This window comes from Bufo gargarizans, chromosome 3 (genome assembly GCF_014858855.1).
Source record: "Bufo gargarizans isolate SCDJY-AF-19 chromosome 3, ASM1485885v1, whole genome shotgun sequence".
Lineage (NCBI taxonomy): Eukaryota > Metazoa > Chordata > Amphibia > Anura > Bufonidae > Bufo > Bufo gargarizans.
The window spans coordinates 52486664-52499301 of NC_058082.1; the positions used below are offsets into that span (position 1 = coordinate 52486664).

At 41.8% G+C, this 12638-nt stretch overlaps 2 protein-coding genes across 4 annotated transcripts in view; one reads left to right on the top strand and one right to left on the bottom strand.

Annotated features, from left to right (window-relative positions):
* The window catches only part of INTS6 (integrator complex subunit 6), a 41555-nt gene extending 35895 nt beyond the window's left edge, over window positions 1–5660 (top strand). For all 3 annotated transcript variants that reach the window (XM_044284697.1, XM_044284699.1, XM_044284698.1), the window contains 3 exons: window positions 893–1258; window positions 2005–2098; window positions 4988–5660. In XM_044284697.1, coding sequence (XP_044140632.1) covers window positions 893–1258; window positions 2005–2098; window positions 4988–5081 — 554 coding nt within the window. In that variant the 3' untranslated portion in view covers window positions 5082–5660. The remainder of the gene's footprint in view (window positions 1–892; window positions 1259–2004; window positions 2099–4987) is intronic.
* Window positions 5661–11125: 5465 nt separating this feature from the next.
* SERPINE3 (serpin family E member 3) overlaps window positions 11126–12638 on the bottom strand; it is a 33546-nt gene continuing 32033 nt past the window's right edge. Inside the window, exon 8 of the mRNA XM_044285425.1 lies at window positions 11126–11230. Coding sequence (XP_044141360.1) covers window positions 11187–11230 — 44 coding nt within the window. The 3' untranslated portion in view covers window positions 11126–11186. The remainder of the gene's footprint in view (window positions 11231–12638) is intronic.

The following is a 12638-nucleotide window of genomic DNA, read 5'->3' on the forward strand; positions in this document are numbered from 1 at the left end:
CGGTTATCAGAACTGCGCAGCTCTGTACACTGTAATGGCCGTGCCTGGTTACTGCTCCACTGCACCTATTAAAGTGAATGACCACTAAAGTGTGCGGAGCTGTGCAGTTCTGGCACCGCAGGTATTGAGAACAGCTGATCAGCAGGAGTGTTAGGAGTATGATCTCCACCAATCTGATTTTGATGACCTGAGTTCTTGAAAACAAAGAATCACAGTGCTAGTGCCGTGACTGCATGAGCAGAAACCTCACCAAATCCAATTTCCAAAACCAGAGGTGAACGTGAATAGATGATGCATAAAACTCAAGTGTATTCAGGGATGTGGCTATTGATGACCTAACCTCATGATAGGTCATCTATATCAGATCAGTAGGGATTTGATAACAGCACCTTCTGAAAAGCTGTGTTGTGTAGCAACCGGTACTGAAAACTACACTGACAAAAGTCTCCATCCATTGTGTAATGGCAGCTCTGCTCCCATTCGTTAGCGGCAGCATATAGACGCAAAGATAATCAAATGATAACTTCTCAAATGTTCAGCGTACATCGTTATGGTTTCTTCAGGGGATTGAAATGTATGCAAGATGTTTACACAGTATCTGGGCATAGCTTTGACTGTCTGTGTAGGAGCTCTGGTTCGCTCCTTGAATTGCACTCCCTTGCCAGTGCATGTCCTGAATAGCATATTGGGAGCAACAGAATAGGGGCAGGTACAGCAAGGTAATGATGGCCGCCTTATTGGGAACACGACAGGTTGTCTTTAACTTGTCTGTGTAAGAGTTTTGAAGCGGTTTATCAAGGAAACATAACTTTTAAACAGTCTAAAGAATTTAGGACCTTTTTTTAGGTTAATGTTTGATACTTAACTACTTTTTTTTTTTTTTCCTTTTAAGATCCTGGCTTGCATAACAGTATGATGCCAACAGAAAATGAAGAAAATCACGTAGAAGACCAGCTCTCCACAGATGTGTACATGGATAGTTCAGACCAGTTTGAGACTTTGTCCCAGGTTTCCCTAAACTCTCTAGAAAGTGCTGACGATTCCACGGAAGATGGGGACACTGACAGTTTGGGTTCTAATAATTCCGATATATTTATTGGAAATTCAAAGGCACCTGAAGATATGGGAAATTGCTTTGGAAATGACACAGCTGCTTTTTCACACAAGATCAGGAGGTTGCGGCCATGTCGGAGCCATGAGGAGGTCAATGTAGAGCTGAAAAGTCGAATAATAAAAGAGATCAGGAAACCTGGAAGAAGTAAGTGTACATATGGTACATCCTGAGGTCTGATGGTCATTCTCCTTAGACCCCTTTATGGTGGACTATATTAAAACATGTCAACCACCTTTTTAAGTTGCATTACAGAAGTTTTCCACTAAACGAGTCATCATTTTTGCAATGGATACAGTTTTGGGATGTCTCAGATGTCCATATCCAGCAAAACAATATCTTGCTAAGGCTAATTCTTTAATGCACAACTCCAACAGAGCTTTCCTGAATAACTGGAGCTACACCCAAACAGCTTATTGGCAGGGATGTGGGCAGTATGACCCCACCACCGATCAGCTAGTGATAGCCTATCCTCAGGGAAGGCCTATTAGTTAAAAGTTGGACAACCCATTTTAAATATCAATAACCCATCAATATCAAATCCGTAGGGACGCAACTCCAGGCACCCCTGCAGACTAGCACTGCAGCCTCCTCATTGTATACAAGACAGTGCACAGTACCTGGTATACTGTCTGGTATTGCAGCTCAGTCCTATTCATTTGAATGGGACTGAGCTTGCAGAAAAGCCGTGTGACAGAAGCACATGGCGTCACAGTTCTAACAAAGGGGCTGTAGCACTCAACAGAGCACAAAGTCCCCTTTAACCAGCTGATTGGGGCGATGTCTGGAGTAAGACCTTCACCAATATGATATTGATAACCTATCCTGATTTGGGTGGAAGAATACGGTATTTCTCCTGTAGTAATGTTTCACGCGGTATCTGTTTCTTGTAGAGTATGAGACCATATTTGCAATGTTAAGAGACGTACAGGGAAGTCTGCAAACACGTCTCATCTTCCTGCAGAATGTTATCAAGGAGGCGGCAAGGTGAGTGGCGCTTTATTCAGATAAAATTCTTCAGAAAGCCGGTGTAATAAATGCTGCAGCTAGAGATGAGCGAATCCACTTCGGATAAAACATCTGAATTTGATTTGCATAAAACTTAGTTTCAATACTGTAAGGAGTGGTATCTTGGAACCGAACCAGAGATTGCAAGATGTAATAACTTCGGCTCATCGGAGCCAGTACATTCTAATACTGTACAGTATTAAAACTAAGTTTTATGCGAATTGACTTTGAAGTCTATTCGCTCATCCCTAGCTGCAGCAGTAACAGTTTGTGTATACTATAGATTTTTTATTTATTTTTTGACTTTAGTTGTATAATGCTGTACATATGAAAAGTGGTTTACATACATATGATTCCAAAAAAGTACAATATACATGACTAACTTAGTGCCAGACTGGTAGCAAGTGGGAGAGGATCAGAAGGGAGGGAAACAGTTTAAAGAGAAAAAATCGTTGTGGGAGTGTTTCTTTAAAGTGTTCCAGTTCCTAGTGTAAGGACAATGGTGTTTAACTTTTTTGTAACATACTGTTTAATGGAAAGATGTTTCTTTGTACTAGAAAAGTAGGTGTGAAGAATCTTCTAAGGCTAGTTTCACACTGGCGGCAGGGGAGTCCAGCAGGCTGTTACGGAGGGTGAACAGCCTGTTGGATCCGTCCTGCCACTAGTTCACATGTGCCCCCGGACTGCCGCTCTGTCCCCATTGACTATAATGGGTGTGGAGTTCTGGCGGCACCACGGCTAGAGGCAGCTGGACTAAAAGGCTACTGCATGTCGTACTTGGTCCAGCTGCCTCTCGCCGTGTGCTGCTGCCGGAACTCCACCCCCGCCCCCATTATAGTCAATGGGGAAGGAGCGGCAGTCTCGGGGCACATGTGAACTAGCGGCAGAATGGATCCGACAGGCTGTTCACCCTACAGAACAGCCCACCGGACTCCCCTGTCGCTAATGTAAAAGTATCCTGAGCAAAGCTCTAACTAAGTGTTGCTAAAGAGTCTGTCTTCAGTGGTGGTCTAAGCGCTGAAGACGCCTATGAAGTCAGATAGGCTGGGGGCGATGGGCAGTGATATTTAGGGCACATAGACAGCCAGGGGCTGAGGCAGTTACACACATGCATCTTCAGCACTCAGTAGAACTGAAGATTGACAAACTAACCTTGGCAAAGCTCAGATTTGCTAAGAACATTCTTTTACGTCCTGTTTCCTTGTACAAACAAAACATTTTACCCTAATACAATACAGTTTAAAAATGTTTAACATCCCTGTCCCTGCACTATATTAAAACTAAACTGAGAAAACAGTATGTATGTAATTGTATGTCCAGATTGCAAGTGATGACATACAGCTGATAACTCTAATCCTGGCATTTGCAGCAAGGTATCACTGATTCTACCAGCTTAAACCTCTTAAATGCTGCGTTCAGTAGTAACCATGGCATGTCAGTGGTTGATGGAGGAAAAGGAGTCCCTCTGTCTAGCCTTCAGCATCCAGCAATGTGGTTGTGAGGTCCCGATGACGAACCAAACAGTGGCCTCTGGGTGTGCCACCTTTGGAAGCCAGTTAGACTCTAATCATCTTGCGTTGGGTCTAATCATCTTGCGGACAGTGTAAAACTGACAGGTATAATACACTGCAATAGATAATTGATAATTATGGCAGTGTATTAAAACTGCACTGTCCTAATCACTGATACAAGTCTTCAAAATATTTTTTCAAAAAAAGAACTTTCAAGTAAGAAAAATTGCCCTTGATCACCTTACTGCATAAAAATGGTATAAAGAGATAAAAAAATCAAATTTACCCGTAATTAGAATATGGCGATGCCAACTTAGTAAAATGTAAAAAAAAAATTATATAAATGTGGCAATGTGTAATTGTTATCACATTCATAAAATATCACATTCTCTAAAATGGCACCAATGGAAACTTCAACTGGTCCTGCAAAAAACACTCCCTCCTAATGGAAAAATAAGTGTCTTAGAATATAGAGATGCAAACTACAAATGATTTTTGTAATGCAAAGGTAGTAAAACATATACAATATACATTTGGCATCACCTAATATCAACTGGCAGAATAAAATTTACCTAACATGGTGCACCCCAAAAAAATGGCAGAATGGCTATTTGCACAACTTGCCCCTCAAAATATGAAAGTGATTAAAAAGCCATATAATAGCAATATACCCCAATATAATAGCAATAAAAACTAAAGCCAGTCACATTTCTCTATCCTCAGGAAAACTTGTCTAACAGTTTATGGGGTGCTTTTACACCTTGTGAAAATGAAAAGATTTTCATGGTCCAATGTTAATAGATGCTATAAAACTCCTGTATGATCAGAGCCATCACTACTCCCCTAGCTGAATTCCTTGGGGTAGTGGTGTAGTTTCCAAAATGGGGTGGTTTCTGCACTTCAGAGCACTTGTCGCCCCCCCACAGTTTGCCCAAAAAAGCAGTCTGACCACATGGGGACCACTATTTGTGGTATGTTCTTTTTCCTGTTAACTCTTGTGAAAATGAAAAACATTGAGCTAAAGATGCATATTATTGGAAACACCTGTGGGGTCAAAATCTCACCCATAAGTGTCGTCTGGAGGCCCCCCCCCCCCCCCCCCCCGCATCGAGCGGCAGCTTGAGTGTCCGACCAGAAGACCACTACAGCAGTCAATCACAGCATAGGCTGGCGTGGTGGAGCAGGTCAGTACTGGGGGCACATAGATTAGGGGCTACCACTTGAGACATGCATATGGAGTAGATATAAGCAGCACCCCAGGTTTAGTTTAACTGCTTTCCCAAACATGCATGCAGTGACCCTAAAATCAGTTTTTAGACCTCTTTTACTGAAGTCTGTGTAAAATTACTTTTTTCAGGTTTAAAAAGCGAATGCTGATTGAACAGCTAGAAGAATTTTTAGAAGAAATTCACAAAAGAGCAAATCAAGTCAACCACTTCAACAGCTGTTAAATGGCCGCGTGGAGATCCCTTCTGTCTGTTTCAGCTGTAAAGTATGTGCACAAATGGACATCAGTCGTGGCCAAATAGTCTGAACGGTCTGAATACTGAACCGATATATACCCTTTAATATGCTTCCATTTTTACGTACATGGATAGTATCAGCGTGATGCCTTTATTGGAATAATGGGAAGTTTTTAATAAGATCCCGGTGATCACGGACTAGCTATGCTGACTTCTCTCAGGTTTCACAGCATACCCTCCACCTCACAAGTGAGTGCATCACTGGCTGCTATGAAGGTGTTTGCCAAAATCTTAACCTGTTTGTTTACAGGTTGTTCAAAAACTGATTTTATAGCATTGGAAATCTGAACTGTCTGCCTCTGACGTGCACGCTTTCCACAGAGACTTTTTAAATGCAGTTAAATGCAATTTGTCCTTGATACCTAACTAGACAGAAGCACATGTGTGAACAAGGTCATATTTTGTACATAATTATTTTGGATATACTATTGTAAGTTGTACAGGTGTATTTTGAAAACTATTTAAAAAGAGGCACTTTTGTTATTCCATTAATAAAAAAAAGCTCTATTTTAATACTTGCCATATTGCAGTTTATTTAAAAGTTGATTTATTATGGGTTAAAGGGCATCTGTCAGCAGATTTGTCCCTATGACACTGGCTGACCTGCTACATGTGCGCTTGGCAGCTGAAGCCATCTATGTTAATCCCATGTTCATATGTGCCTGCATTGCTGAGAAATTGTTTTAATATATGCAGATGAGCCTCTAGGAGCAACGGGGGCGTTACTGTTGCACCTAGAGGCTCTGCTCTTTATGCAACTTCTACACCCGCTGCACTTTGACAGGGCCAGGCTGTGAAAACGTCATTACACCTGGTCCTGACTTCTCCTAAAGTCTCCTGCACCGTGCATTTCAGTAACCGTGCTTTCAGGGGAGCAGCAGTTGCAGAGAGCTGAGCCTCTAAGAGTAATGACAACGCCCCCATTGCTCCTAGAGGCGCATTTGAATATATTAAAACCATATTTCTCAGCAATGTGGGCATATATGAACATGGGACCAACGCAGATGCCTTCAGCTGCCAAGTGCACATGTAACAGGTCAGCCAGTGTCATAGGGACAAATCTGATGACAGATGCCCTTAAAGGCTCTCTTCATACCTACATCATGGGTATTCTGATAAAGGAGCTGTGACGGACATTCCTGATCTGACGGGCACTTTTGATGGGGGTCCTTTTGAGGTTCTGGTATTTTTGATGGTAAGAATAACAGTACACACTGCTATTCTTGCTTTCAAAGCTACCATAATAATTAACGAAAGCCTAAAACTGTAAAGTGAACAGAACCTTACCTTTTTAGTTTTCTCTTTTGAAGTCTGTTCTCTGCAGACACGCTGTTGGATAACACCATTTACAGGGAGAGGGTTGAGAATTGCAGCAAACTGCCCATTGTTTTTATAAATGTCATTCTGTCTTTAAAAAAAACAATACTTCAATTAAAAATTCACTTGACACGGAACATGCAGTCCTAGCTATGGGCAGCCAATTTATACAGCTCGACTCCTAAGCTCAGTGTGAGCACGAATTTCAGGGAAGGAATTACAGCTAAGGGCTCATGCACATGACCGTATGTATTTTGCGGTCCGCAAAACTAATCCGCAAAAAATGCAATGACATCCGTGTCTATTCCGTACTTTACAGAACAGCTGGCCCCTGATAGAACAGTACTATCCTTGTCCATAATGCAGACCATAATAGGACATGTTCTATTTTTTTGCGGAACGGACATATGGAAACGGAATGCACATGGAGTACTTTCCGTTTTTTTTTTTACAGACCCATTGAAATAAATGCTTCTGTATACAGTCCTCAAAAAAAACAACGGAATGGACATGGAATGAAAAATACGTTACTGTGCATGAGGCAGAATACTGAATCTTTTCCCAAAAAACTAAGTCTGCACTGTTCCTTCTGCTCCATGGCATGCTGACTGCAAATAGGACACAATGTTCAATGTAACAGGTTCCTTAACCGCCTCCGGACCACCTAACGCAAGATTGCGTTCCGGAGGTGGTCAATTCATTCCTCCTTGACGCTCCGGCGCGTCATCTCGCGAGTCGCGAGATTTCCTGTAAACGCGCGCACACAGGCACGCGCGTTCACAGGAACTGCAGGTAAGCGAGTGGATCTACAGCCTGCCAGCGGCGATCGTTCGCTGGCAGGCTGTAGATGTGAATTATTATTTTTTTTAACCCCTAAAAGGTATATTAGATAACGGCGTCTAGCATACCTGCTACCTGGTCCTCTGGTGGTCCCTTTTTGCTTCGATCGACCACCAGAGGACACAGGCAGCTCTGTAAAGTAGCGCCAAACACCACTACACTACACCCCCCCCCCCCTCCGTCACTTATTAACTCCCTGATCACCCCCCCCCCCTGTCATTGGAGCCAGCCTTACAGGGGGGTGATCATTCAGAGGTCAGTATGTGTTTTGCGGATCCACGGATTGGATCCGCAAAACACATACGGACGTCTGAATGGAGCCTTACAGGGGGGTGATCAATGACCGGGTGGTGATCACCCCATATAGACTCCCTGATCACCCCCTGTAAGGCTCCATTCAGAATTTTTTTTAGGGCACAAGTTAGCGGAAATTGTTTTTTTGGTTTTTTTTCCCCTTAGTCTCATATTACACTAACTTGTGACAAAAAATAAAATCTCACATGAACTCGCCATACCCCTCACGGAATCCAAATGCTTAAATTTTTTTAGACCTTTATATTCCAGACTTCTTCTCACGCTTTAGGGCCCCTAAAATGCCAGGGCAGTATAAATACCCCACATGTGACCCCATTTCGGAAAGACGACACCCCAAGGTATTCGCTGGGGGGGGGGGCATATTGAGTCCATGAAAGATTGAACTTTTTGTCACAAGTTAGCGGAAAGAGAGACTTTGAGGAAAAAAACTAACAAAAACAAATTTCCGCTAACTTGTGCCAAAAAAATAAACTTCTATGAACTCGCCATGCCCCTCACGGAATACCTTGTGGTGTCTTATTTCCAAAATGGGGTCACATGTGGGGTATTTATACTGCCCTGGCATTTTAGGGGCCCTAAAGCGTGAGAAGTCTGGAATCCAAATGTCTAAAAATGCCCTCCTAAAAGGAATTTGGGCCCCTTTGCGCACCTAGGATGCAAAAAGTGTCACACGTGGTATCGCCGTACTCAGGAGAAGTAGGGCAATGTGTTTTGGGGTGTATTTTTACATATACCCATGCTGGGTGAGAGAAATATCTCTCTATAATGACAACTTTGTATAAAAAAAATGGGAAAAGTTGACTTTTAGAGATTTCTCTCACCCAGCATGGGTATATGTAAAAATACACCCCAAAACACATTGCCCTACTTCTCCTGAGTATGGCGATACCACATGTGACATTTTTTTGCAGCCTAGGTTGGCAAAGGGGCCCAAATTCTAAAGAGCAGCTTTAGGATTTCACAGGGCATTTTTTACACATTTGGATTCCAGACTTCTCACGCATTAGGGCCCCTAAAATGCCAGGGCAGTATAACTACCCCACAAATGACCCCATTTTGGAAAGACAACACCCCAATGTATTTCGTGATGGGCAAAGTGAGTTCATGGAAGTTTTTATTTTTTGTCACAAGACTTTGTAAGGAAAAAAAAATAATCATCATTTTCCGCTAACTTGCGACAAAAAATAAAAAGGGTCTATGAACTCACTATGCCCATCAGTGAATACCTTAGGGTGTCTACTTTCCGAAATGGTGTCATTTGTGGGGTTTTTCTACTGTCTGGGCATTGTAGAACCTCAGGAAACATGACAGGTGCTCAGAAAGTCAGAGCTGCTTCAAAATGCGGAAATTCACATTATAACTTTTACCCAAACCATTTTTTTTTTTTACCAGACATGTAGAACAATAAATTTAGAGAATTTTATATAGAAATGTTTTTTTTAGTTTTTTTTTATTACAACAAAGTGAAAAATGTCAAATTTTTTTGCAAAAAATTAGGTAAATTTCGATTAACAAAAAAGTAAAAATGTCAGCAGCAATGAAATACCACCAAATGAAAGCTCTATTAGTGAGAAGAAAAGGCGGTAAAATTCTTTTGGGTGGTAAGTTGTATGACCGAGCAATAAACCGTTAAAGTAGTGTAGTGCAGAATTTTAAAAAGTGGTCTGGTCATTATAAGGGGGTTTAAGCTAGGGGAGCTGAGGTGGTTAAAGAGTTGAACGGCACTCCTCTCGGAGATGGGTGGTGCTCAGTGGTAAAGGACACTAACAGTAATGATAGAAACCACGCCACTCTGAAGACATTTTTTGTAATGATTTCTTATTTATTTAATTGTTTTAATCCATCTGCATAATTACTGGCCAACGTTTCAGTCCTACATGGATCTTGTTCACAGCCTTAGTATCTTGGACATCATGGATGGCGGACCATTACTGTCAATGTAACAGGTTAACTTATCAAATCTACAGTAAGTAGCCAAGGTGCTGCTCACATCACTGGGAAGACTGAGAAGATCCAGAATCTTTAGTTAAATCCAATTTTAATTAAGTCTTCACTTTTAAAACGGATGTGTTCCCTGTGCATGTGCTCCACTTTGTTTTTAATGTGTTGAACCTCTCTACAGTACATAGTCATGACTAAGAATCCTTGAGGGGGTGGAAACATGGGATCGTGCTCCATTTGGAAAATAGGGTTGCAAAAATGTACCAAAAAAAGTAAAATTTTGCAATAAAACATTTGTTTTATAGTTTACTATTGACTTGCATCTACATCTCGCATCTAAATCTGCCACCAAAGAAGCTGTGTGCAAAATGTCTTGACCTTTTTAAAGGCGTTTTCCAAGAGTAGGTTATCAATATCTGATTGTGGGGGTCCAACGCAACATATCAGCTGTGTGAAGAGGCTGTGTCGATTAGGTGAGCACGGCAGCTTCTTCAAAGCATGCTATGCACAGCGCCGTACATTGTATAGTGGCCATGCGTAGGAAGAGGCTGCAGTGCTAACCCCTGGGCACCATGACTTCTTCAAACAAATGATTATAACTAATTGTCAGCGTGGTACTGTAATAGGAGGCCACCGTTGCAACAAGATAGTTTGTGAAATTTCTTCCCTCCTAGATATTCCACGTTTTGGAACCACGGCAACTTGGTGTTCAAGTGGAGACCATGTAAAGTTAGAGCAAGGTGATCTAGTGCTGAGGCGCAAAGTACTTAAGTCACCAACACTCTGCTGACTCAATAGCCTCCTCTGGCCTTAACATCAGCACAATAACTGGGCCGGGAGCTTCAGGTCATTGGGTTTCCATGGTCAAGCAGCTGCATTGAAGCCTTACGTTGCCAAGTGTTGGATGGAGTGATGTGAAGCATGCGACCGCTGGACTGTGGAGCAGTGGAAGCATGTTCTGTGGAGTGATGAATCGCACTTCTCTTCTGGCAGTCTGGAGGACATTACCTGGCTGACTGTCAACCATATGGTGGAGGAGGGATAATGCTATGTGTTTTTCTTCTTCAGGCTTGGTCTAGGTCCCTTAGTTACAGTGCAGGTGCATCTTAATGCTTCAGCATGCCAAGACATTTTGGACAATTGTGTAATTCCAACTTCATGTGAACAGTTTAGGGAAAGCCATTTTCTGTTCCAGCATGACTGTGCATAAAGCAAGGTCTATAAAGACATGGTTTGGAAGAAGTTGAATGGCTGCACACAGCCCTGACCCTAGCCCCAACCCCATCAAACTTTTGGATTAACTAGAACTGAGAGCTAGGCCCTCTCATCCAACATAGTCTGAGCTCAGAAATGTTGTTCTGGATGAATGGGCCAAAATTCCCACAGACACTCCTAAATATTGTAGAAAGCTTTCTCAGAATGCCTGTGGATTTAGAATGGGATGTCATAAAAGCTCCTATAGGTGTCCATGTAGTGTATGTCCGTATGTGTTTGTAGTGGTACAAAAGATAGTAATTGAGATACATCAATGCTTTATTAAGAAGCGTGTATTAAATATACATTTTTACACATTGTCAAAACAGGCATAATAAATATAGAAATACAGAAATGATCACACATTCAGTGCAAAGGATTGGTGACTCTTCCTATGAACAGCACAGATCCTACAAACAAAAAAGCCAAAATGGCGTTATTACATTTAAGGGCAAGAGACATGGATGGACATCAGTCATACTGAGATCTGTCAACATTGTCTGTTTTATTTTACATATAGATTATTGGAATTGAGCATTCATTTATTTCATAATGTTTTGGGCAGATGGTTGTTTTCTTTAATCATTTAACAGAATACAAACTGTAGCACCATTTTTTGTAAATTTGCTTCAAGAAGATTTTCAGTTTCATTATACATCTTTGTGAGAACTGATCATGAGCACGAGGACCACTTATCCCTAGTGGTCCCCCTGTGCCCCCCCCCCCCCCCCAAAAAAATGTGCGCTGCAGCTCCATTCATCTCTGTGAGTTCTGGAAATAGATGAATGCTGTACTGCAGATGCTTTCATTTTGGGGGACCATGAGAGGTCCAGAGTCCCTGCAGTAGGACTCCCTCCATTGATCTGATGGGTAGCTAACTTCTCACAACCAGAATACAACTTTAAGGTTTCATTCAGACGTCCGCACCCGTTCTGCAATTGTGCGGACCCATTTATAGTCTATGGGGACTGAATGGATGCGGAGAGCACTCTGCTCTCCCCATTTCCGGAGCTCGGCCCCGATCTTCTGGTACGCAGCTCTGGGAAAAAAAATAGAATATGTCCTATTGTCCGCAATTGCGGACAAGAATAGGCATTTCTATGGGGGTGCCGGACGGGTGTATTGTGGATCCGCAATGCACTACGGATGTTTGAATGGACCCTAAAGGGGTTGTTCCATGATAAATATTCTACTTTTTTCAAAATTAGCAGCTGGATCTGAAATCTTGTGTAATTAAAAATGCAATATGGCCACTAATTCTCTAAAATGTATCTGTATAGCGCCACCTGCTGTTTCTTCTTTAAATAAATATATATATATATATTACATACACGTACAGTACAGACCAAAAGTTTGGACACCTTCTCATTCAAAGAGTTTTCTTTATTTTCAGGACTATGAAAATTGTAGATTCACACTGAAGGCATCAAAACTATGAATTAACACATGTGGAATTATATACATAACAAAAAAGTGTGAAACAACTGATATGTCATATTCTAGGTTCTTCAAAGTAGCCCCCTTTTGCTTTGATTACTGCTTTGCACACTCTTGGCATTCTCTTGATGAGCTTCAAGAGGTAGTCACCTGAAATGGTTTTCACTTCACAGGTGTGCCCTGTCAGGTTTAATAAGTGGGATTTCTTGCCTTATAAATGGGGTTGGGACCATCAGTTGCGTTGTGGAGAAGTCAGGTGGATACACAGCTGATAGTCCTACTGAATAGACTGTTAGAATTTGTATAATGGCAAGAAAAAAGCAGCTAAGTAAAGAAAAACGAGTGGCCATCATTACTTTAAGAAATTAAGGTCAGTCAGTC